This window comes from Poecilia latipinna, unplaced genomic scaffold (assembly GCF_001443285.1).
Source record: "Poecilia latipinna isolate Pla-1442-1.1 unplaced genomic scaffold, P_latipinna-1.0 Scaffold3918, whole genome shotgun sequence".
NCBI lineage: Eukaryota > Metazoa > Chordata > Actinopteri > Cyprinodontiformes > Poeciliidae > Poecilia > Poecilia latipinna.
Genome location: NW_015116534.1, coordinates 1 through 24435, shown reverse-complemented (window position 1 = coordinate 24435; position 24435 = coordinate 1). Strand labels below are relative to the sequence as shown.

The 24435-nt window shown below is 38.0% G+C and overlaps 1 protein-coding gene and 1 non-coding gene across 5 annotated transcripts in view; one reads left to right on the top strand and one right to left on the bottom strand.

Annotated features, from left to right (window-relative positions):
- Positions 1 to 19589, bottom strand: part of LOC106941878 (ryanodine receptor 3-like) — a 48974-nt gene extending 29385 nt beyond the window's left edge. For 2 of the 4 annotated variants that reach the window (XM_015025015.1, XM_015025018.1), the window contains exons 1-35: positions 19322 to 19589; positions 19052 to 19166; positions 18443 to 18575; positions 17304 to 17407; positions 17020 to 17155; positions 16625 to 16811; positions 16401 to 16509; positions 15881 to 16001; positions 15128 to 15297; positions 14723 to 14943; positions 14435 to 14525; positions 13763 to 13903; positions 12579 to 12742; positions 12349 to 12427; positions 11926 to 12015; positions 11691 to 11837; positions 10740 to 10802; positions 10498 to 10573; positions 10115 to 10238; positions 9845 to 9960; positions 9698 to 9765; positions 9473 to 9594; positions 9264 to 9313; positions 8436 to 8496; positions 7363 to 7601; positions 6682 to 6763; positions 6461 to 6591; positions 5989 to 6312; positions 5636 to 5876; positions 5442 to 5529; positions 4373 to 4465; positions 3724 to 3738; positions 2953 to 3123; positions 2397 to 2456; positions 2173 to 2307 (exon numbers count right to left, since the gene is read on the bottom strand). In XM_015025015.1, coding sequence (XP_014880501.1) covers positions 2173 to 2307; positions 2397 to 2456; positions 2953 to 3123; positions 3724 to 3738; positions 4373 to 4465; positions 5442 to 5529; positions 5636 to 5876; positions 5989 to 6312; positions 6461 to 6591; positions 6682 to 6763; positions 7363 to 7601; positions 8436 to 8496; positions 9264 to 9313; positions 9473 to 9594; positions 9698 to 9765; positions 9845 to 9960; positions 10115 to 10238; positions 10498 to 10573; positions 10740 to 10802; positions 11691 to 11837; positions 11926 to 12015; positions 12349 to 12427; positions 12579 to 12742; positions 13763 to 13903; positions 14435 to 14525; positions 14723 to 14943; positions 15128 to 15297; positions 15881 to 16001; positions 16401 to 16509; positions 16625 to 16811; positions 17020 to 17155; positions 17304 to 17407; positions 18443 to 18575; positions 19052 to 19166; positions 19322 to 19566 — 4512 coding nt within the window. In that variant the 5' untranslated portion in view covers positions 19567 to 19589. The remainder of the gene's footprint in view (positions 1 to 2172; positions 2308 to 2396; positions 2457 to 2952; positions 3124 to 3723; positions 3739 to 4372; positions 4466 to 5441; positions 5530 to 5635; positions 5877 to 5988; positions 6313 to 6460; positions 6592 to 6681; positions 6764 to 7362; positions 7602 to 8435; positions 8497 to 9263; positions 9314 to 9472; positions 9595 to 9697; positions 9766 to 9844; positions 9961 to 10114; positions 10239 to 10497; positions 10574 to 10739; positions 10803 to 11690; positions 11838 to 11925; positions 12016 to 12348; positions 12428 to 12578; positions 12743 to 13762; positions 13904 to 14434; positions 14526 to 14722; positions 14944 to 15127; positions 15298 to 15880; positions 16002 to 16400; positions 16510 to 16624; positions 16812 to 17019; positions 17156 to 17303; positions 17408 to 18442; positions 18576 to 19051; positions 19167 to 19321) is intronic. The other 2 variants (XM_015025016.1, XM_015025019.1) reach the window with 1 other exon arrangement.
- trnav-aac (transfer RNA valine (anticodon AAC)) lies at positions 1165 to 1237 on the top strand. Its single transcript has one exon. It is a non-coding gene; the product is annotated as a tRNA-Val (tRNA).
- Positions 19590 to 24435: the final 4846 nt, after the last annotated feature.

Here is a 24435-nt window from a genome sequence, read left to right as displayed (position 1 = left end):
GTTTGTTCACCAAGTTACTGTGCTCTCTGAGAGGATCTGTGGTTTAAGTATTTGACATTGTTCCATGCCCATCGTTGACGTTAGTCTCTAACATAATGTGGATCATCCACCAGGAACACTCCAAAGAGCATGAGTTTCTGTAGTGTAGTGGTTATCACATTTGCTTTACATGCAAAAGGTGTCTGGTTTGAAACCAGACAGAAACAGATTTAGTATGTTCTATTCATCACAGGAGTTTACTCTGTGGTGTCGTGGTCTGTACTCTGAATCCAGGCATCTGAGTGCAAGCCTCGGTTGACATTTTCATGCGTTGCATCTCACATCATCAACTTTGGAACCTCAAACTGAAACAAAGCAGGGAAGTTCAGTTCTTGTAGTGTAGTGGTTATCACGTTTGCTTTACATGCAAAAGGTCTCTGGTTCAAAACCAGACAGAAACAGATTTTGCATGTTCTATACATCACAGGTGTTTACTAAAGGTCAACAAGGGTTCTGTGGTGTCATGGTCTGTACTCTGAATCCAGGCATCTGAGTGCAAGCCTTAGTTGAAATTTTCATGTGTTGTATCTCACATCATCAACTTTGGAACCTCAAACTGAAACAAAGCAGAGAAGTTCAGTTCCTGTAGTGTAGTGGTTATCACATTTGCTTTACATGCAAAAGGTGTCTGGTTTGAAACCAGACAGAAACAGATTTAGTATGTTCTATTCATCACAGGTGTTTACTAAAGGTCAACAAGGGTTCTGTGGTGTCATGGTCTGTACTCTGAATCCAGGCATCTGAGTGCAAGCGTCAGTTGACATTTTCATGTTGCATCTCGCATCATCAACTTTGGAACCTCAAACTGAAACAAAGCAGAGAAGTTCAGTTCCTGTAGTGTAGTGGTTATCACATTTGCTTTACATGCAAAAGGTGTCTGGTTTGAAACCAGACAGAAACAGATTTAGTATGTTCTATTCATCACAGGTGTTTACTAAAGGTCAACAAGGGTTCTGTGGTGTCATGGTCTGTACTCTGAATCCAGGCATCTGAGTGCAAGCGTCAGTTGACATTTTCATGTNTCTGAATCCAGGCATCTGAGTGCAATCCTCAGTTGAAATTTTCATGTTGCATCTCACATTATCAACTTTGGAACCTCAAACTGAAACAAAGCAGAGAAGTTCAGTTCCTGTAGTGTAGTGGTTATCACATTTGCTTAACACGCAAAAGGTCTCTGGTTCAAAACCAGACAGAAATGGTTTTTGTCGGTTATGTATCTCTTGGGGTGCAATGAGACAACAAGAGCCTTCCTCTTTGGTGATGGTTCATTTGCCAATCGACTTCTTTGAAATCAAAGCTACTTTACTTCAATTACCAATTGGCAGTTCTATGGCGTAATGCACATGTGTCAAACTCAAGGCCCGCGGGCCACATGTGGCCCCCCAGCATTTTATAGGCCAATGATTGACTTAAAATAGGTTTTGAGCACAAATTGACTACAAACTACATTTCAACCAAAGGTTTGTATTCAGAAAGAATGTTTTTAATTAATTGATTTCAGTTGCCTCTGAGACTAAATCTTTGCATAAAGTCTATGTTTGCCCATGTGACTTGTTTTTATTATTTGTTTGCTTGCCTTTAAACACTGATTTAAATAATGTAATTTTTAAACTGAGCAGTAATTTTTACATCCATGGAAACTCAAATGTAATATTTAAAATTTCAATACATAAAATCACTTATTTAACAATATTAGGTGTTTAATTTGTTTTTAACATTGTATTTTTATACATTTATGCTAGGGGTGCCCAAGTCTAGTTTTCCAGAGCTACCATCTGCAACTTTAGATGCATTCCTTCTCTAACACACCTGGACCATTGACTCATTATAAGCCTCTACAGACCTGAATGAGGGAAGTCAACCTTTTGTCTGGGGTGTGTTTTAGCAGGGATGCCCTCCTGATCTGTACCGTCAATGTGGCCTGTTGAGGGTGGCCAATATGCTGAAGTGGCCCTCGGTGAAATTGAGTTTGACACCCCTGATCTATCTGTTGTGGTACCTTCTATGCTTTTCATGATATTTAAAACCCGATTACCATCACGTCTTCCAACTGAAATCATTCCAACTGTATTTTTAATATAAAATAGTTAATGCCATCACATCCACCAATGAGTAATGTGTCTTTATTTTGACCTGTTCCAGATTAAAGATGGCAGCAGAGATCCTTTGGATACGGTCAACCACTCGTTCAGGGTCAGGTGGGCTTTCAATCCTCATCACAATGTCCTTATACAGGTTCAGCTGCCACCGCACAGCAGGGTCCTCAGACTAAGAGAATATTCAGATAAAATTGAAAGCAAAGTAAATTGACAAAATGTTGATTAATGAGGAAATGTACTTAAATGTTGCTTTTGTACCTTTTCTCGAAGGTGCAAATTTTGATGTATGTGGTCTTTAACCTCTTCATCTGTATCTTTCTGTAAGGAGGAGATAAAGAGAGAGAGGGAGACTTGCTACAAATGGCATGCAGGATAGAAAATGGCAGGCCATAATAAGAGGTTCAGCAAAGCCATTTCAAAAAATAAGGTCACAAAACATCAAGCTTGAAGCAGCAGAAAAGGCAGAAGAAATTCTGATGGCATTTCCATTTTTCTCCAATAAAGAAAAAGTCTTGACCTTACATCAGCTAAAACACAACCAATAGAAAACATATAGATGCATCAAAATGGATAGCTACTGCAGCTGAATACAAATATGTGCTTCAAATTCTTGACTTTCTTTAAATTAACTTAATAATGTGTTGGTGCATCACAAGAGATGAAAACTAAAAAAAGAAAATATGAAAAACTTCAAGGAGTATCAAAAATTCTTTGAGACGTTCAAGTATTTTCTTTTAGAGCATCAATTTGCATTTCTTTAGGCAGTGTTGCTCTCATGTAAGTGTTTCAATCTTTTTTTCAAATGGGTTCTCACCATGAGGTAGCGAGTCTTGGCAAGAGAAATCAGCTCCTGATCCCCAGGGGTGCACATGTTGAGGCCGATTGGCAGCATCTTCTTCAGAGCGGCCACAATTAATGAGGTCTGAATGGAGTAAAACTCGCCGCGCCTCTTCTTATGTTTCCTCTCCTGGTCTTGTCCTCCAGACTGAAAAGTTCATCATGACATACTCAAAAAAAAACAAAAAAAAAAACACATGTAGTGGCAAGTAAAAACTAGAAGCTTTAATTTATTGGTCAAAATTCAGTGGCTGGTAGCATTGGAGAAGATTCAAAGCACTTACTGTGTGCAAAACTCCACAATCGGCTCAGTAAAAACACATATTTCCTCACAAATATCAATATATCTTGAAAACACAAACACACATATGGAAATGCTAACGACAGACTAACAACAAAATACACATATAGCTTTTAACTATTGACTACAGACAGAGGGGTATCACGATCAATCAACTGCAAACATACATAATCACATAAGATGCTGCAGAGGGACAAAGCTTTTTATACCAGATGAACTGTGGTTGACCGATACAGCAGTGAGGGATGAACAAACTGACCATGTCACACACTGATAAATGGAGGCCACAAATTACCAGGTAGCATAATATATAACTAAACTATAGACTACATAGCACATCAGGCACAAGCTATTGGCTTTTCTGCTTGGTGACAAGAGCATACAAGCCTATTGGCTTGTATGCTTGTAAGCTGGCAGGTTAACAGCACATGCACTGCATCACTCTACCTTTTCCTTAAAGGACTGTTTTGAGTTAGAGGGATAGATGGAGACAAACAGAAAGAAGCAGTTAGGGGGAAAAAAGGGATGAGAGGGCGGTTAATAATGGAGGCACAAAGTCCTCCTCATACGGACATGCAGTGCAATGAAAAACATTTTATTTTTCTTCAAAGTGCTCAACCAAGCAGATGTACTGAAGCTGAGGAATGAAAACTAGTGTTTTTTTTTGTTTTGTTTTTTTTGTAATAACCATGCACATGATATACACACACATAGAAGATTTAAAAGATATGATGTCAGAAGGCTCCATAGTGTATTCCTTAAAAATTTGATTTAGATTTCTAAATCCTCTCAGATGTGTGTGTATTGTTGTAGGAGTGAACACCCCGATTCTGTGATATTCTCATAGCATTTTCATGTTAACATATGAGCACATGTATTGACAAAATAAAGATTTTTTTACATGGCAGAGAAGATGTTAACATGTGTCCTATTAATGGCCATGTTTATAGTGGTTTGCTCTTTTTTTTTTTTTTTTACATCTCATGGAAACAGTAAATAATTTAGATTAAAGCTCATCAATCTGCTGCATGTAAAGTCCAGAACAAGTAAATTTGAGTTCATCCCTGTGAAGAAACATGGCAGTAAATCAACATACCTTTGACATCTTTGTTTTATTGTCTCCAGTCAAGAAAGAAAGGTTGTTGATTTCATTTTGAACCACAAAGTTTTGCTCTTCTCTTTTAAAGTTCTGGGTAAAAAAAAAAGGAAAAAAAAAAAGAAAAGAAATAATACATGTCAGTCTATAAATTTTCATGTTTTGTCAAGTTACAACCAAAATCTTAAGAAATTACAATCCCAACATATTTTAATCTCAATAAAATATGTTGGGATTGTAATTTCTTAAGATTACAATCCCAACATATTTTATTGAGATTATATGTGATGGACTAACTCAAGTGATGAATAACTTTGCAGTGGGAGTCAGTACTATAGAAGCACATTTTGCTGCAATTACAACTCAATCAGAAGGGATAGGGACTAATTCAAAGAGCATTTGTGCACATCATTTTTTTCAAATTTTGATTAGATTTAGGGTCTGGACTATATGGACCATTCTAACACAAGGCCATCCATCGATCAAAACCCTTCCAAAGCAGCTCTGGTTTTATGTTTAGGGCTTTTGTCAGTGAGAAGGGAAAACCTCTGCTATTTTCTTGAAGCTTATGCAAACTAAATCAGGTTTTCATTCCCAGATTGTGTTGTATTTAGCTCCATCTATATTTTATTTACTCTGACCAGCTTCCCTTTCTCCATCCCCACCAGGTCTGTCATACTGCACGGAGCGATGGCTTCACAACAGACAATAGAAACTGTTTCGAAAACATCAGCAGTTTAGAGGATCACAAACTCACTTCAAAATTCGTAAAATCAGCAAAAACCCTTTGAGGGCACATTTTAGGATTTTGGAGAGTTTGCCAATTTCTATCACAAACTGGGCAAACAACTCAAACGTCTTAAAATGCTGCATTGGGTTTTATTCAAGGACATAAGAATAAAGGTGACTGAATCCAGACGCACATACTTGTCAGATTCTTATCGATAAAACTGTAAATGCTCTATTCATTTATGCACTACTTGTGTTTTTGTATCACATCAAATCCCAATGAATAGTTTTAGTGATATGGATACTTTGGTGTAAGCTAAAGAACAAAGGAATCATTTACATGAGACTTGCACCAGAGGATGAAAATCTCTGCAACCATTCTGAAGAGCTCATTGGAGTCTGAATCTGGTTCTTTCAGCCACCTAGACCTGCAATAAAATAAAATAAAAATGATGTAAACATAGGTTTTTTTGGTTTTTTTCAAATTGTGCAATAACATTTCAACTATAAAATAATAACTATCACTTATTTAACCTGTTGTTGTCCACATAGCGGATGAGCATGGGGTAAAATGCATAAAGATCCCTGCAGAGCACAGCAAACTCATCCAAAATGAGCAGCTCGGCCTCCTGGGTGTCTCCTTTACTGTCGGCCTTCAGAAGCTCCTCTTCAGCCACCACTTTTACTGTCTTCTTCTTTAGTTTCTCCAGGGTGGGCAAGAAGTGGCTCTTGAGCAGGTCTGCGCGAGCCTTACTAATGATAGGTTGCACATAAACTAAACATTGAATAAAAAAAGATCCAAATTTTAAGCCATCTGATTTATAATTCAGCAATGCAACAATTCAAAGACTGATTGTGTCTGTTAGATATATAAACTCCATCAGTACCTGCAATTCTCTTCATCCAGGAGGCCTCGTCGATGCCTAGGTTGTTGTTGAGGATCTTGAGGATGTTGCCGAGGATGAGGCTGAGGTGCTCCGAGGTGACCGTAGTGCAGTAAGTGCTTCCACCACTGGCAGCCTGGTTTTCAGGGCCCCTCTCCCACCAGTAGGACAAGTAGTTGCACAGCATGGGCAGCACCACCTCGATCACATGGGGCATTTCGGTGTAGCGCGCACCAGACTCAGCCATGTCATTGATGTCTTTCATGAGCCCGTCAAGCCGCGGCATGCCAGGACACATCTCCTCAACTGATTCTCGTATTCCCAGCACTAAAACATAGCGAGGGTTTTATTCACACATTGTTACGGAAGCTTTAGTAATACCAGGTTGTGCTGTTTTTAAATGTGTCCACTGGTAATGGGGGAAATTGTTCTAGAATAATGAAGGCTTGACTTTTATCATCAATTTGTAACTCACCTGCTCGATCTCTGGCACTCTTGGTATTAAAAACGGAGCAGGGGTTGTGCGTGTTGAGCTTTGGCTCCAGGAAGGCTACAGGCATGGCGCCAGCAAGAGTGGCCAGACACTGACCGAGAGCTGGCAGCTGCCTTAGAGATACAAAATTATTAAATGACTATGTGTTTTCTTTTTCTTCTGTTAAGTTATTCTCTGCACTTAAAAATCTACGCTGAGGATACCTTTCGACATAGATGTTTTTCCCAGTGCCAAGAGCAAAGAGGCTGGTCAGGATTCGATAGCAGGACACCTGCACATCATCCACTGAGGAAAAAAAATAGAGGAAAAAAAGTTACAATTAGGCTGTAAATCTGGAAAGAGATCTGTGTACTTTTACTGCAGTGTTTTTGCAGTATATGTACATGGATGTATAAGATCTGATGATCAACTGATTGATCGATTGTTTCTATCCGTCTGCTAGTTATTGTGGCTTCTTTTAAAAGAACTATGTGTGCTGTACTGCTGTCTTGTGAACTGCGTAGTGAGGTGTTTTGTTTTTTGAACTTACTTAATGTGCTAATTTTGGCATATCTACACTGCCATGAATTGTGGTAATGCTGGCTAATTTGCAGTGTCCCAATCAAATAAATTAAATAAAGTAAAATCAAGTGATTGTCTGGCCATGTCTCTCAATGGATGGATGGAGATCATTGTCAAAGCTTAGAAATCAACTTTATTACTTGGAACTAATATGAGCACGGTATTCTGCAGTATACTGGAACAAGTCTTGCATGTAAGATCTGTTCAATCAGGTGTTCAAGTGTTAAAAGATTTCACATCTGATAAAAGTATTTTTCAGCTTCAAAACAAAGTAAAAAAAAGAACCCACCACCTTTGATCATTCCCTCTTTGTCAGGACTTACAAAGCAGATCTACTCCAAAGTGGTGTTGAGTGATGTGCTCAAACAGAGCAGTTAGGATGGGAAGCAAAGCCACAGTTGTGTAGTTGATATTCTGCGACACGCCTTTCATCTGGGAGCGAGAGTGAGTGAACTTCCCCAGCTTCAGGTTCTCAAAGGTCTTCTCTAAGTCCTCCGCAGCGTTCTCAAAGAAAGTCCTGAGCCCCACCCTGACCTGCTCCGAGCCCGACTTCATTACTGTCCTGTTAGATTTAACAAGAGCATAAAAAAAAAAATAACTCAAAGCAATTGGTATGGAACCACTGGCGTGTATAGCACAGATACTACTTAATATGCATAAATGCAATTGCTACAACCTAACAGTCTGTAACAGTTTCACACATGATATAAAATTCCCGAGCATTAGCCCGTCTGTCCAGAAACTGTGCCATTAATTATTTACCCAGTGAACTGGGAGAAAATTGAAATTCAAGGTGAGTCAGCCATTTCTGAAGCTAAGACAGAAACTTCATGAAACAGCACAACACATTAATATGATTAGTGTGTTCATTTTCAGCATTTCACAGTTCATAACATAAGTAAATAAATTACCCATTGTTAGGCCTTGATGTGTCAGGGAACAAAGAAGGCAGAGATGAGAAACGCTTATGTGGGCATCATCTGTAGCTCTTCAGCATAAACAAGACGCCATAATGCAATGCTGATTTAGCCTCATTATGTATGAGCTGCATTTACAAACAGTACCTTGTCTCTAAAGAGCATTATGAGCCTCAGGCAACAAGTGCTGCATGAAATGTGTTCTGCCTTATTTTAATGTCAATGGAAGTTCTTTGTTAATACCAGTATAAAAATAAAGACTGTCTAAAGGAAAATGCTGAAAAGAAAACCAATGTGCTGCAAAGCATCCAGGTCACATTAGATCCACTTAACAAAGAAAAGGTGTCAATGGCTTTCAAAGCGGTTCATGGTTACCTAAAATAATAGCCTTGAGCTTTTATTTTATTTTTTTTTTAGGAAGGAAACCCTAAGCTGCCAAGTTTCTTGTGTGCTTTGGGCTCTGCCTAATTTGTACGCACCTGGTGTCGAGAGTGTGTGCCAGGATGTGCAGACAGCTGACCATGGTGGTGGAATCACTCCCTACAAAACAACACAAAGGCCATTAGCATGAACACAGCAGCTTTTTCTGTTGACTTTTTGACATGACTCATGAAAGAAATAATTAAATGCACCTTTATATGAATAAGGAAAAAAAATCTACAAAAATAATTAACCTTTACAAGAGGTTTGGTTATGTGCTAAAATTTCTTAAGATAAAAATATTCTGACAGATGAGCCTCATTGGAAAGCACATTCTAACTCACAATTTGCATGCCAATGTAATTTTTTTCCCCTTTCTTTTGTTTTGCATTTGGTGAGCTTAATTGGTTTTCCTCTGTTGCTCTGTTTAATAAATGCAATTTAAATCTTGTATTTTGTTTGCCTTTTTTATGTAAACAGTAACCCAAGTAATAGGGGAAGAATCCCTAATTAATTTTGCAAATAAATGCCAAATTATTTAATATTTGTTTATTCTGAAGACTAGTTGCTGCAAAAATAAACTAATGAATGATGGTAAATTAATTTTGCGTCTTGGATGGAGTCAGACAGCAATGAATGTCCAAACCTGATTATAGTGCTCAGGATGCTAAAAACCCAAGAGATGCTGTCATCACAATAATTATCACTGATTTTGCTACTGCATTACTTTTTCCAATAATGCAGGCCTTAGTTTTTAAGTCCAACGCAGACAGCGGACAGGTGTTCTTATGAATTGGTAACAAAAGGTTGCAGGGGATGATCTATAAAAGGTGTTACACAAAAAACACATTTGCAAGAACATCACTGACTAATAAGTGTCAGCTTACCAAAAAGAGAAATCCTATGTCTGACAAGAGCTGCCAGTTTACAAAATAGGCTGTACCATGAAGAGCAGAAATAGGGAGAAAAAAAAAATCAGAAAATCACAGTGACTTACATAAATGAAGTGATTCAGATTTCAGGCAGAAAACATGCAGCAAGGCACATGTTTTCTGTGCTCACAACGTTTGTTGTCAGTAAACGTGTGAATTTCTACCTGGTGACCATTTCCTTCTCTTTGTTGGAGGCGTAACCACTGCAGCTTAGGTTCTTGTTGGGAGAGGAGAGGAAATACAAAGAGTGGTTCTTGAAATATTGATCGATGAGTGGGAGGAGAACCTGAAGACCACCAACAATGAATGTAAGATTAGGCAAAATCCACAGCAAAAAAAATAACAAAATAATGAACTTCTAGATATTTGTATTTGTTAACTTTCCGTACTTTGGCAAAAAACTTGATTTCTTGTTCATGAGGGGACCTGTCTGTTTTTCCACTGGCTGCCATCGACTCTGGATTGAGGAAATATGTTCTATTTTAGACAACAAGAAATCCACAAGTCTACTTTAATGCTCTGGAACAGCATCATACCTAAGTGGGCGATAAAGTCCTGGGCTGAATCGACATACTTCAGCAGCTTCTTGAGGAATTTATAGGCAAACCTTTTTTCCATGGAAGAGGAATCCTGCTCCAAGTCCTTCAAACCTCTGCAACATAAGACCTTGTTTGTAAAATACCATTCTTAAACCATTATATTTACTTTTGATAGCACTTAATAAAGCAGTCAATCAACCAGTGATAGTTATAAAGTGCAGCTAAGATCTTAACACAATGGCAATGACATAGTCACAGCATATTGACCTTGTAATGCTATAGCCATTAATTTGCAGGAAGCGAAAAAGGTCCAGGGCTTTTTCTCGATTACGGGCCTTTTCCTTGGCTGTCAGCGTGTCATAGGGCACCAGGAGAGGATGAGTTCCTCCGCCTGAAACGACAAATAGCCCTGTGTTCAGATGTGATTTACTCCCTCACCGTTCAATGTGTGAGGGCAAACAGAGTGGCTGAACCTAATTTGTCAAGAACACAGAGGCTCTCATGCATATTTACAGAAGTACATGAAAAAGACAACAGTAACAACCGTACATGGCTTTGTAATCCACCCACATGCAAACATAAACAATATGTATGTTTGGCTGGTGTCTTTGTGCAGTTTGCATTCCTAATACACTTCATTAACTATGCACCTCTGCTTCCAAGGTCACTTTTCTTCTTCTTGGCCCAGATGTTATGGTAATTCTCAGCCATTACTTCCACCATACCCTTGGAGTGAAGACAAAAAGAGACAAACTCAGTGAGGAACCCTTTTCCCGCCCACAAAACTCATCCATATTCAGAACAGACTGCTTTGATCTGATGTGCATTTACAAGCTCCTTTGATTTAAAAAGGGGAAAAAAAAATACAATACAATAAAGCTGAGTTTCTCACCTGCAGTTCTCTGGACAAAGTCACATTACTTGTGTCTACTGGGCTGGGATTAAAACCATTAGCCTGGAAACACATGTAGATTTAAAGTGAGACAATGTCAGCTTCCAGCAACAAATAAACATTTTGATGAAACAAGATTTCTCCCTTAAAAGGATTTCATAAAGGAGCACTCATTGATTTAAGAGCTTCTGTGGAAAGAGATTAACACAGAATGAGTGATCTGCATAAATCCTTACAAAGTAGCAATGCTGCAAAAATAGGAGCATTTGACAACAGCTAAAAACTTAAGCTCATATTTTCAAAACTCAAGACAATATTAATTACTATTGGGCAAATAGTAGAAAGTGCACAATTGAAGGGTTGTGAAAGATAATTCTTGTCGCAATTTTGACTGATTCTCTGTGTTCTGTTTCAAACAGAAAGAGTAGCACTGATTTTTTTCAAGTATATTTAGGACCTTGGTAAAGTATTCACACTATTCATACTCTTTTCACATTTTATTATGTCTTTTATTGGGTATTGGCTTATTCTTCTTTCCGTAATAGCTTAAATTCAGTCAGACTGGAAAACATCTATGAACATGAGTGTTCAAGTTTCACCACAGATGTTCATCTAATTTTAAATATAAACTTTAATTGGGCCATTTGACACACAAATAAGATTTAAACCATGAAAGGCTGAACAATGTTGTTCAACCTTTCATTGAGGTTGATTTGAGATTTGAGGAAAATCTCAAATCTTTTCCATCCCCTAAAGGGTTTTTTTTTTTTTTTTTTTTTTTTTCAGGATTGCTCTAACCAGCATGTCTGATCGGTAGATATCTCTTTAAAATTCTGCATCAACAACAAAATTTTGTCTCACTATAGTAACAGAAACACAGACTCAATAATAAAAATGAAACTGAGCAAAATTGTATTTGTGTGACAAAAAAAAAAAACGAACAAACCGTACCTGAGAAGCTTGAGATATTTTCCTCATTTTCTCATTTTCCCTCTGCAGAGACATGCTCTCTCCATCCTTTGTCCTGTCGATGCTCCAGCCCATGGCCAGCATGCTTTTAAGCGAGTCCCTAATGGGCAATCTGTAAATCTCCTTCTCCTGCAACACAATAATAAAAAATAAAAAAACAACATGCAAGCAAATAGGCATGAGCCTTTACGCTGCTATTCTAAGCACGTGTTTTTACCTTTTCTGTCAGGGCTTTGTAGATCCTTAACTGAGGGTGAGTTTTAGCTTTCTCATCCACACAGTCCCCATATTTCCACCCCAGCAGCACCTGAGATACAAGCAGAAACAAAAGTTGAAGGAGAAGTAATATTCACTGATCCCACTGTTCAGTAAACAAGGTGAAGTACACCACAAATTTAAGAGTTACAATGTTTTCAGGACTTGCTATTGTAAGTTTTACTTAAATGTTCAACATATGTTACAATGCAGTCTGAGCAGTCGCTAAAAGAAGGATGAGAATTATCGTTGTCTGCCCATCTTTTATTTTGATCTTATTAATTTCTCAAAACATTCATCGTGCTTTGATTGGAATTCTCTCCAATTTAACAACCCACATCTCCCCAAACGTCACCTGCAATCCAAGAATTGTGTTTAACATTACCTTCTCTGCAGACCATTTCTCATGGCAATGCTCAGCATATTTGTTGGTCAAATGTTCAAGTTTTTCTGGTAACACAAAGCTAAAAAAAAAAAAAGAAAAAAGAGGGCACCAATTACTCTCAAAGCGTGAGCTGACACATGTTAGCAAAGTCATTAACATGTCATTACTCAATATATTTAGTCAGAATGATGCTGTTTTTCTCATTGATTTTAGAGTCTATAATGGCTTACTTAGCAGTATTGATGGGTTTGGGGTCAAAGTTTCCCTGAGCATCCACAGAAACAGGCTTTTCAACGGCCGTGCTAATGGAGGCATCCACATAGTCTGGTGGCAAAGCTCCAGCTATAGCACTGAGACACGGCATGGCCATCTTAAATAACTCTGGGTCGTACTTCTGCAACGGGAAAGAAAAAGGCAAAATTTATCAAATAAATTCTGTTATACAACATTTCACAGAGAAGGAACTGTCCTCAACAAATCAAGTAATGTGTTTTACATTTAATTTAAACCGGATGGGTCAGAGGAAGAGACATTAATGAAGAATTATTCTAAAGCCTGAAGAACCAGCACACTTAAGGACTTGGATCAATGATGGGCTGTCCAGATATTGATGTTCTCTGCCCAACTCTTTGCACAGCCTGTTTCCGTGATGGGGCATTTAGTGAGATGTGCTGAGTCTGGCGATCTGCAATGCTAACACGTCGAAAGCATTTCCTTGCATACATACAAATTAATAAAAGACTGATGAGTTCTGTTTTTTTTTTTTCTTGACTTGTTTCTTTTTTAGATCTACTTTATAGAAACAAATTTATTGGCCAATAGCAGATAAACACCAGAAAGAGAAAATGGCGGAAGAAAAAGTTGGTCAAAAATGAAGTATAGATTTTATAGAGAAAAACACATAAAGTTTATGCTTTCCAAAAATTGTTGTTTCCTGGACAGATAGACAGATAAAACAAACGTTTACATCAGGAAATAAAACAATTTCATGCTAAATCTGATATGAGAAACATTTGTTTAAATATATACTGCAAGATATTAATTTCACATGTGTAATTTGTGTTAACATGTTTCCATGCTGATCTTGATGTAATATGAGCATTTGTGAATGCAGCTGGTTGAATCATATTTGTATTGTAAGTGCACACTGTGTGGTCAGTATGAATAGAAAACCACTACACTGGCTAGGTCTATGCACCATTTTTTGTGTAACTCCATGAGCTTCAAATTGCCACGACTTATGTCTCTAGGAGATTTACATAGAAATTTACGTTTCACATAGTACATCATTAAATAAATTATTCAAAATCAAAATCACGTGCGAGCACATATCCTTACATGTGATTTCGAACGTGTGAAATTCACGTATAACAAAACAATGTTCTGAAACAAATGCCACAAAAGAGCACCTTACCCTCTGAGAAAGAGAATCAAACACCCCCCAGAAGATCCTCTTGGTGAGCAGAAGTTCATCTTCAGATGCTGTGCCGAAGCTGCCCCATCCTGAGGGGAGGCAGTAGTACTTCCAGTTCTGCTCATAGTGGTTGGTTAGAAGCTGGAGGCAATTAATACAAAGAGGAACACTTATTGTAATAAATAAGTGTGCTATGGACATGGAAGTAAGATTAAGAGTTTATATAAATTTGAAGACCAGTTGTTAACCATTACATTCTTTCCAAAGAAACACTTTACAGCCTAAAAGCACGTAACCATAAAATCCAACACCTACTTCATTATTTTTAAATCATAAATGGCAGGTTTTTATAAATGTGTTACCACTTTTCCCATGTCTCAGATTTAAAGTGTGTGTGTGTGTGTGTGGGGGGGGGGGAGGGGGCGGGGCGTAGACCAGTAGCCTGCAGTTTATCACATTAAAAGCCACACTGTCTGTTGAACTGGGGTGGATAAGGTTTTAGTATTTCCCTACAAAGCTGACAACCCAACACATCCAAGGAACAAAGTGTGAGTATACAAAAACCACACAGAAATAAAAGAGGTTAGAGAGGAAAAATAGGGAAGAGGGAAAAGTAAAACGAAAAAATTCAAGACACTTTATTTAAGATATAAGAGATTAAGTATCGCTAACCCTTAGAGGCATCTTGCAGTATTCAGTCAGCAAGGGCACGTCAAAGACGAGACGGTGCAGGAGCTGCTGGAGCATGGAGGGGCGGAGGTGTCTGCACAGAGATAACACTTTTGCTCTGGGCATATTGAAACTCCGATCAAACTCATCACGCCGACATAAAAGAATAAATCAGTAAACTGAGCTGAGAGTTATAATGTAATTTCCCTTGACAGCCACTAAAAAATGCAGTTCAAATGAATGGTTTAATACAGGTAGGAGAAACTTTGAATCCATTCTTGTGTTTCTTACTTGCAAATAGACAGTAAACACTCTTCAATGGCATCCCTCTGCGCCTTGGTTAGCGAGCGGCCCTTGGATAGCCGGTAGATAGTGTGCAGGGTGGAGTCGATAAGAGTGGCATAGTGCTCTGTGCCAGCAAAGAGAGGGGCACACCGCGTAAGAAGAGGCAGCATGGCTGAGCCGATGTAGCGATTCATAGCCAGGGCGGTCTCAGTGGTACAGAGCCCCTCCTGGTGAGAGAAAATATCAATATATGTTTATGTATAGATTTAAAAACATAATCGTTCAGGCGTGAGCTATACATGCCGAAACCACAGCCTTATGAGGCGCTGATACTATTCCTGTCCAGAGATTACTGGTCCTGAAGCTCATGTTTATTTCTTTGTGTCCCACATTGCTGTCAACTCAAATTACCGTATCCAGAGTGGTAGCCGTCCTCAGGTCGGGGAGGAAGCCGACTTCGAGCAGATGAAGCAGAAAGCTTTGGTCTTCAATACCATACACCCTGTCTAAAAACAGCACCATCGGGGCTTTGTGGTCTGGACAGAAGCTAGCTGACATGTCAGGCTCAGTCATTGATCCGTCTGAGAAGAATCAAAACAGACAGAAAAAGGCAGCACAACATTTAAACAGCTTAGTTCACTCATGAGTAAAGTGATAAAACTGACCAAGAAAACATATACGGTACATAAAAGCAAGTCATTTCTGATTGGAAAAGCCGTGTTTCTTTATTTATGCTGGCAGTTTTTTGGTGCCAGGCCCTCACTTGCGGTATTCCTTGTTTAGCTGCTGATAAAATCGGTGAGCCAGTGCACACAGCAGCAAATGTAATGTCCAATCTTGTCATGCTTATTCAGATCGATCAATGGAGCAAGACAGCTTGCCTTAGGAATCATCTGGCTTACTCTGAGTCAAGGGAGAGCACCGTAAAGTATCGGGCTACTAAAAAGACTTGAAGTGAAATCCATAACTTTATGCTTTGCTTGAAATGTAGACAGCTTTCTAACGTTTTTTTTGTGTGTGTGTGTGTGTGTGTGTGTGTGTGTTGAGTATTCTGATATGCATGCATATAAATTATGTAAGTATAAAACATAAATCTCTAAAATAAAAATATTTTTTTATACATCAACAAAACTATATATTCAAGGGAAATATCCTAACAGGTACCTTTGTTGAGAATGGGCGTTTTGAGGGGAATGCTGATAATTCCTACGAGGTCTTCGGTGGGCACTAGGGAACGTAATATTGCTCGAATGCGCAGAGCTTCACCTTTTCCTTTGTTGATGAGCTAAAGGAAGCAAATCCAGGAAAATTAAGAATCATAAAACATCAAGAATATACAGCTAGATGACACCAGAGCACTTTGATAGCAATCATAATACAATAAAGTTAATCTGTTTTTGTCATTTTAAGTTTTCAATCGCTCATGCAACATGCTGTTTTCAAAAAACACAAAATTGAAAATTGTCTGGTATGTATAGTTTTGAAAGAGAAATCAGACACATCCAAAATCAGCATCAAAAAGTCAGAGCTTCACGATGCTGATTGTAAATCTCTGGTAAATCAGAAGTGTACGATCTCATATTTACCAGAGATCTTACATCAGCAACAAATCTCTGATTAGAACTTCTCTAATCAATGTTTAGCAGAAGCACCAAAAATGTCACAAAAATCAAAACACACATACATGCATCTCAGGGGCACAGCGTCCCAACAGGTCAATGAGGGCAGAGTAGAATGACATGATGGCATTGCCCATGTGGACCACCTCCTCCTCATCGTCGCCATCAGCTGACCTGTCAGAGAAAAATAAATAAAAGAAGATGAAAAGCATTTTAAAAGGCCCTACACAATAGCTCATGCGTCAAAGAAGGAGCATCTGATCGTCATTATTTAAAATCGATGGCTTACAAATCAGAGCTGACTCGATGCACAGAGCCTGGCAGGTCCAAAGCGGGAGTCTCAGAGATCTTAATAGCCTCCTTCATCGCAGCCAGTAGGCCGTTCCCTCCCTCTCCTCTCAGTGCAGGGCCAAAACACTCTGGACGTCGGATGAGCAGTTTCACCACAACACTGGAGTTCTCCTCCACGCTCTCTCCTTGAACACAAACAGAAACCCCTATGAGCTTGTACGTTCAAGACCAAACCACAAGCTTGCTCTTCCTGAATACGCATTCATCATTTGTTTTAACATAGGCAGGTAAATGAAGTTGTTTGAAGATTTTGATGCTTTCATAGAGGAAAAGAGCGGTATAAACGCTGACATATTGAATGAAATAGAAATGTGTGGGTAGAAGCAGAAGTACCGTTGACGAAGACCGCAAAACGCAAGAAGGAGAGATAACGCTCTCCTTCTATGGGGTTCCAGCCAATGTCTGGGTACCCTTTAGCCAGAAGCATGGGACAGCTCTGTAGACCACATCCAGCCAGGTATGTAACCACCTACAGATAAATAATGTTGTTTTCATTATGTAATGACGAATATAAGGCACATTTATTTGTTTGATGTTTCTATTATTCCATAATCTTAATTTGTCTTGGAATCAGACAGACCGACTTTTACCGAGTGACAAGAAACTACAAGTCCTACCTTGTCCAGATCAGGTTCCTCCAGTGCTAGAGCTAAGCCGTTGTTATCCATCACAGAGGATGCAGCTACATCTAGAGGCGTAGATCCTCTCATCGCTGGTGAAGCTAAAATGCCAAAGACACAAATGCTGGTTACTGTTCCATTTTAATGCAAGTTCCCACTGATGTCCATGGCAACATAATCTTAACAAACAGCAGAGGGTGATATTTCCCCTTTATACTTTTTAGTCATTTAATATCCTGTAGGCATGGTTGGTAGAAGTACCAATAGTAGTATTTGGGTTGCCTTTAAACATATTAAGAAGAAATACAAGCATCAATCAATTATAAAGTAAACACAAACTTCATGTAGAGCTTTTAAGTGCAAAGAGCTAAAAAAACAGACAAGACACAAAAAAACATGCCACAGAGGTAAAGAAAAGTATTAAAATTAATTAAAACATTGCCATTTTGCTCACATTGTGCAATGTATAAATCAACTGTGATAACAGAATTGAGCTGGGTTTTACTTTCTGTTACTAACTAAAGAAAGCTGCTCCGCAAAACAAAGCTGATCTGAATATTAAATATGACATTCAAATCCTTAATAAGATTCCTAACACAGACCCGACATATGGCTTGAGAGAACCAAAATGGCGAAGAGGGGTATATGACATAGTACAAGTTTAATAAAATCATATCTTTTGTTTTCAGTGAAGCTCAGGAAATAAGAACCATCTGTGCCTTGATGACATCAAAAAGCTTTAAGGTAAACTGATTATTTGGCTTTAGATGCAAGCAAATATGGTAGTTATCTGCATAGAAGTTGACTGATCTGATGTTTTCAGAATACTGCAGAACCCAAAGGGAGTAAGTACAGTGACAAATTTATTAACCTTGCTGAATTTAAATTTTCAATGTAAAAAAGGAAATCCTAAACAGTATTGTCGTAATGCTTTGCAAACATTTCAAACTGTGAAACTATCAAAATGCAATTGTTCTTGATCTAAAAAGTATGAGAACTAAAGATCTAGAAAGTTATTTTTTAGAGAAACTTTAGATTTACTTCCAACCAGTCCATGCCGCCTCCATGCTGTAAAACCACATGGTAATTGAGCTTATCCATCGCAGAGTGGGGCTACAAAACAAAGATGCACTTACCAAGACCCACACTACTGTTCTCTAGCAGGTAGCTGAGGTGGTCAAACATGGCCTTCTGGTTCTGTCGGCTGATCCGACAAAAATAGCACAGGAAGCGACAGCAACTGGCTACCATTTTAGGAAAAGCAATTTCCTGTAAGGTGGCATTAAACAAACAACATGATTATGTCCTTTCATCTTTTCATCTAATATTTTTTCACAACATCATTAACCATAAATTGAAGTGGATTGGTGTAATTTCAGATAAGGTTGATTTAAAGGCTCTGCATTAATCTGGGTACAACTGGTTTCTAACTTTATATACTCCCGCATGTTTTCATTCCTTGTTGATATGTAAAAGGTGTAACACATTCACACATTGCCAGTCACTCAGTCACTTTCTGTTGTTCCTGTCTTTCTGCTAAGATGCTGTCAGAACGACGCCAGTAGGCATAACTCAAACACAACCACAATTCACACACACAGTGCTTCACACAAAGCTGGAAAATGCACAAACTTCATGAGGATAAGAGTAACATTGTTAGTAGTTTTGACATCAGTGGGTGCCTCTCTGATTGACTGATACCTAATGATAAATAATAATCAGTGCAGATACAGATGTTTTCGAACCTGAGACTTGTCTCCTCCCAGCACATTCACCATGACCTCCATTACGGTCTCGTGCATGCCCAGTATTCTCATCAGGTTTGGGTGCTGGTAAAACACCTTGTTGTTCATGATGTCACTGCAAAGTAAAATAAAAGACTTGTTACTAGACGTGGGTAACAAATCAGACCAAATAGTAGTGACACAAGTAATCATAATCAAACAGCCAGTTGGTGTTGGTCTATCAACAAGTTACACTGAAATACGATGATGAAAAATGATCCAGCAACCTACCTGAGTCCATCAATCATGAGCTTCTCCTCCTCTTTCCCCATGCGGACAGACAGCAGAGACCTGATTTGACCGAGGGAGGCAAGGAGGTGGATGGTGTCCTGAACCGAGGCAGCACTGATGGTGTAGGTCTTCCTCATTGCCCGGAGAAGCTCCCCAATGCTGTCATACTGCCTCCTTAGAAGGCTAAACATCTTGCGAACGAGTTTGGGGTCTTGGATGTGACACTCCTGGGCCCAGCTGACCATCGTCTGAGAGATGAGCTCCTTCAGATTAGCTAAAGAAGAAGTCCTGGTAAGATCACTGTGTTGTTTTAGCAAAAGAACAATATTGTCAACCATTCAAATTCATGCTAAAGGAGCATTTGATATATCTTAATCGTTACACAACCGATCCTAATTCTTGATAGTGACCGGGTCTATAGAAATCTGATGGACCATCTGCCCGACAAATCATATTAACTAAGACAACATCTTAATGCACAAACCTAGCTGAAAAGAAGCAATCTGATTGAACAGTTCAAATGTGGGTTCTTTCAAATGCTTCATTAAAATTGGATCGATAGGTTATGGTTATGTGTATGTCAACTATTCGGAACCATAAATATTTGTTTTTTGTTTCTTTAGACATATCCAATGTATTATATTTAGCAATATATATTCTTTTTAGGTCCAAAGTGAAATATTTATTAAGACTATTTCACAGATTGATTGTCAATGAGGACAAAACTTTATCCCTGTATAGATATCATGGAACAGAGGAAACAATATCACCCGTAAGGTGCCAAGAAGTGCTAAAACGGGCATAAAACATCAAGATAGGCTTGGGCAACTGATGTCAATGTTTACCATGGTTTTAATAAGTTATGGTCTCAAAAGTGTTAAAATTTAGTGTACAGTTTGTGGATTTAGTGAGATGGCGAAGTATGTGACAAAATTTAATGAAGAAAATCAGCCCTGATTTCTTCCATCTGCTGCTCTTACATTTCTTCCGTGCTTAAAAGTAAAAATAAAATAAAATAAAAAGTGGTTGTTTTTTAAATGTGTACTTTTATAACAGGCTAGGTAAACAACTATGGAAGCACCAACTCATCACACTTGATAAAGCAAAAGTGTTTTTAAATTACACTTAAGCTATATGCGATTGGCTTCTTGATGAGATAATCAGACTAATTAATCAAATAAAATCAATTTGTTGGGATTCTGTTTATTCTATAAAAAACAGACATAACTGGAAGGTAAAGGCAAAGTTATGTTATATTCTGCTAAACGAATATCTCAAAACTACTGTTAGTTTTAGCAACTTACAAGGTCAAATATAAAATGTCTGTGCAGAAAGAGAAAACCGCAACAAATAAATGTTACAGAAACGATTTTTACTACAGTAAGAATCAATATACAATTAAGCAAGTCAACTCTATTTAGAGCATAGCATCAATTAAAGAATGACAAAGTACTTTGCAATTCTACTACATGATATACAAAAAAAATATTTGGGGAGCAGTATGAGTTAAGTGTGCAAGTGTTGCTTTTATTTAACTTTTATAAAAGCTAAAATAGTTATTTATGGCTAACATGTTTTACTAAATACTGTATCATAGTGCTGGACAATGAACACTTTCAATAATTTATTTACAAACAGAAAATGTCAAAAAGAATGATTATGTAGGCTTCAAAATTCAATAAAGTAGACAGCACCTTAATGTCTACATTAAGGCAGACAATAATCAATGCTGGAACACCTTTTATATTTTCAGAAGACAGAAGAAATCACAAAGAGCAGTGTGAACTTGATTTGCATAAACATAAACATTATTTACACTTTTAAACAGAGCTGCAAATGAAATTTCTACATCAATATTATCTCAAGTTGAACATTGTTATTAATCCATAACATCATTCAATTTGTTTCAAACTTTGTTTTGAAACTAACATTATTGTAGGCACTAGGCTTTTAACTTGAGTTGATTAATGAAACATGATTTTTTTTTTGTCCATATTGCACAGCTCTATGATATCACAAGCTTTTACTCAAGAGAAACCAGAAGTGACAACTCATCCTCTCAGCCAGTTTGCTTCACATCAACAGACATTCATGTCACACTATAAACCACACACATACACACACTATTAATTTGTTTCTGTGACAAATGTAGCCCTCCAACATTTCCCCCTCAAACAGATGTGGCTTGTCAAGAGTTTCACTGACGGCAAAACTAGCACGTAGCTAAGGCAAGGAATCATGCCTAACCATTAAATGTTTTTGCTGGTCGGGTCATTTATCAAGGAAGAAAATAAGTTCCGTCTTCCTTTTACTTATTTCTATGAAATAATGGCCACGGTAGTGGTGCTTGTATCTTCAGGGTATCTAACACTACAGTTGATTTAACAGGAAGGAGAATTTATGGCTGGAGTCTCAATGTGTAATTCACTATTAAACCCTGTTTGCTTGTCTACCTATCTTCTCCAAAACCTTTGAAAGTACATGTGATTTTTCATCTGTAAATACAGTTTGCATACTGATTGGTGACTAGAAACAGCTGGTAAGTGACTGGTTAAAAACACAACAACATGTTTTCTGATCTACACTAAGCCTCCAGCTAAAAACACCACTCTGGTGTGAAGACGTTTTCAGGTTTACCGAGATTATTATGAAGTAAGAAAGCAAAAAAAAAAAAAGAAAAAAAAGAAAAATGTTTAAAACCACAATATATTTTGTATGACATGTCAAGATATGTCTGCTATTCATTCTGGCTTTGAGAGAGCCGAGGAGAGCAAGATCTTTAGCAGATACCAGGAAGGCAGAACATATTGGATTTGGAAAATTGGCATTCTTTAAGAAATGTCAGAGTTAGGTAAGGATTTTAAGAAGAATGCACATGGTGAGCCTGCTGTTTTAATAACACTAGCTGTCCTATCTGTGCTAACTTTTAATAGAATTAGCTAACAGTTTAATAAGCAAACTCAGTTTGAAAAAAATAATAGTAAAGCACTGTTTGATAGGGCCTGCACTCTTACATGTGCATAATCACCTCTGTCCCTATTTTATAGTTCTCTGACTCCAGAATGAGAGGGCTGTCACATTTTAGAAATGTCCAAGGTCTTACACACCTGAGTAGAACAGCCGGATTACCTACTAGAATACAACGAAGGCCAACAGAGCACTGCTAAAATATATTTAAATATGTTGTGTTGTAGCTGGGACATCTAAAACGTGCAGGAGACTGGCCCTCTACAGGACCTTCAGACCCCTGTGCTATATTGTGTTATTTAAAAAGAAATGAGCATTGGATCATTTCAGTATTAGTGGGTTGCCACTTCAAACGTAGAAATTGTAAATTGATCACAAAATTTTGATCAATGCGTCACTTTTCAGTATCTAAGAAACAGCATGCATATCTTAAAACAACACAAAAGCTTTTAAATGTTTGGTGTTTCTTTTTTTTTTTTGGTGGGGTGGGAGTGAGGGGGTTGAATTGAATCCCAGTTTCAGATGCCATTAACGTATCATTTAAGAACCTTAATTTATCCTTGGTGGTTATTCCCAGAAGATGTATTTGCAGCAGACAAAGTGGAACCATTATGCAAATGCCTGTCTTTTGACTCCCTGTGCATCGTGGGGTACTAATCTGGTGGATCACGACAGTGTTTTTCCACCATTTTCTTCTATTTTGTTGCACATGCAATGTACATGAGCTGAACATTTAGGGAAAGGCTGAATGGGCACCATACATAACGACAGCACCTTATTAAGCACTAATTTATAATAGTATAAATTCATGCCATCGCTTCTCTATTTCTGCATCAGCACATAATCACCTTTCTCAAACGGTAGACACATTTGTGCCTGGAAAACATTTCATTCATATAACTTTGAGACCAGTTAGAGGGTTCTGAGTCTGGTATAAAGTAGCTTACATTAAAATCATTTTGCTTCAAAAATTGTAAGCTCCTCGAAGGCTGAACATTCTTAACGTGAGTGCAGAATGAAATGCTGACACCAGAATGCTCTTCAAAGCTCAATTGTGAATCCTGACCTGTACATTACAGACATATCTGGAACAAAATGGTCACATTATTTTGAAAAGTAAAATACTTTCAGTAGAACCTCTGTCACTCTCTCGTCTCTCTCTTTAATTGATGAATTCGATGCTTCTGATCAAATTGGTTTTCTGATTTTTCTGTCCTAAAACAAAACCAAAAGAAAAACCACTAAGTGATGAATTGTAGTCAATCCTTTGCCTAATCTTTTTTAAATATCCTTAAGTCATTCAGATTGGGAAGAAATTAGCTGTAAAGATTACATCTCAAGTCTTGCTACAAACTATGAAATAGTTGGACTTTAACTGGGCAGTTCTACATGTCTGCCTGTAGTTAGCTGCATCTATTTTTTTAAACAACTCTTAGAATTTTAACTTTCTGGTCTCTGCTGATAAAACGAATTCCTACTGCCCCCACTATGTTTAATGGAAAGTTTGTGTTCAAGGTGATCTGCAATCTGCAGTGTTCTTCTTGCCACTTTGTGTTGGTTCATCACATACATCCCTCCCCAACCCCCAAAGGCACTGTTGCTAAAATAGTGAAACACACTAAAATAGGTTGGATGACATCAGAAGCACTCTGATCTTGCTTTTTACTGCAACAGCATTTATACTTGCTATGAAATTCTTTTTGAGACAGAAAAGTCAATACAACTTGTTTCACATTTATCTTTCTGGTAATGCAATGCTTGAGAGCCTGCATGCTTTCCATGAATGTGCGTCTTTGAGTTTATTCACATTAAGGGTTTGGTAATATTGACATTTTTTCTTTTTTGTTTTTTTTTCTTTTTTTTCATATTTCTCCTCTCCCAGAGTTGACAGATGGTGCTCTTCAGTTTGGATTCTCCCCTCCATCAGACTGTGTATTTCCATAATGAAACTGAAATAAAATTGAAACAGCTTCTACATCACATGTGTCAAACTCAAGGCCCGCGGGCCACATGTGGCCCGCCATGTCATTTTATGTGGCCCCCCGCAGCATTTTACAGGCCGACATTGACTTACAATAGGTTTTGAGCACGAATTGACTACAAACTACATCTAGCACAATGCATTCCGATTGTTACCAGCTAACATT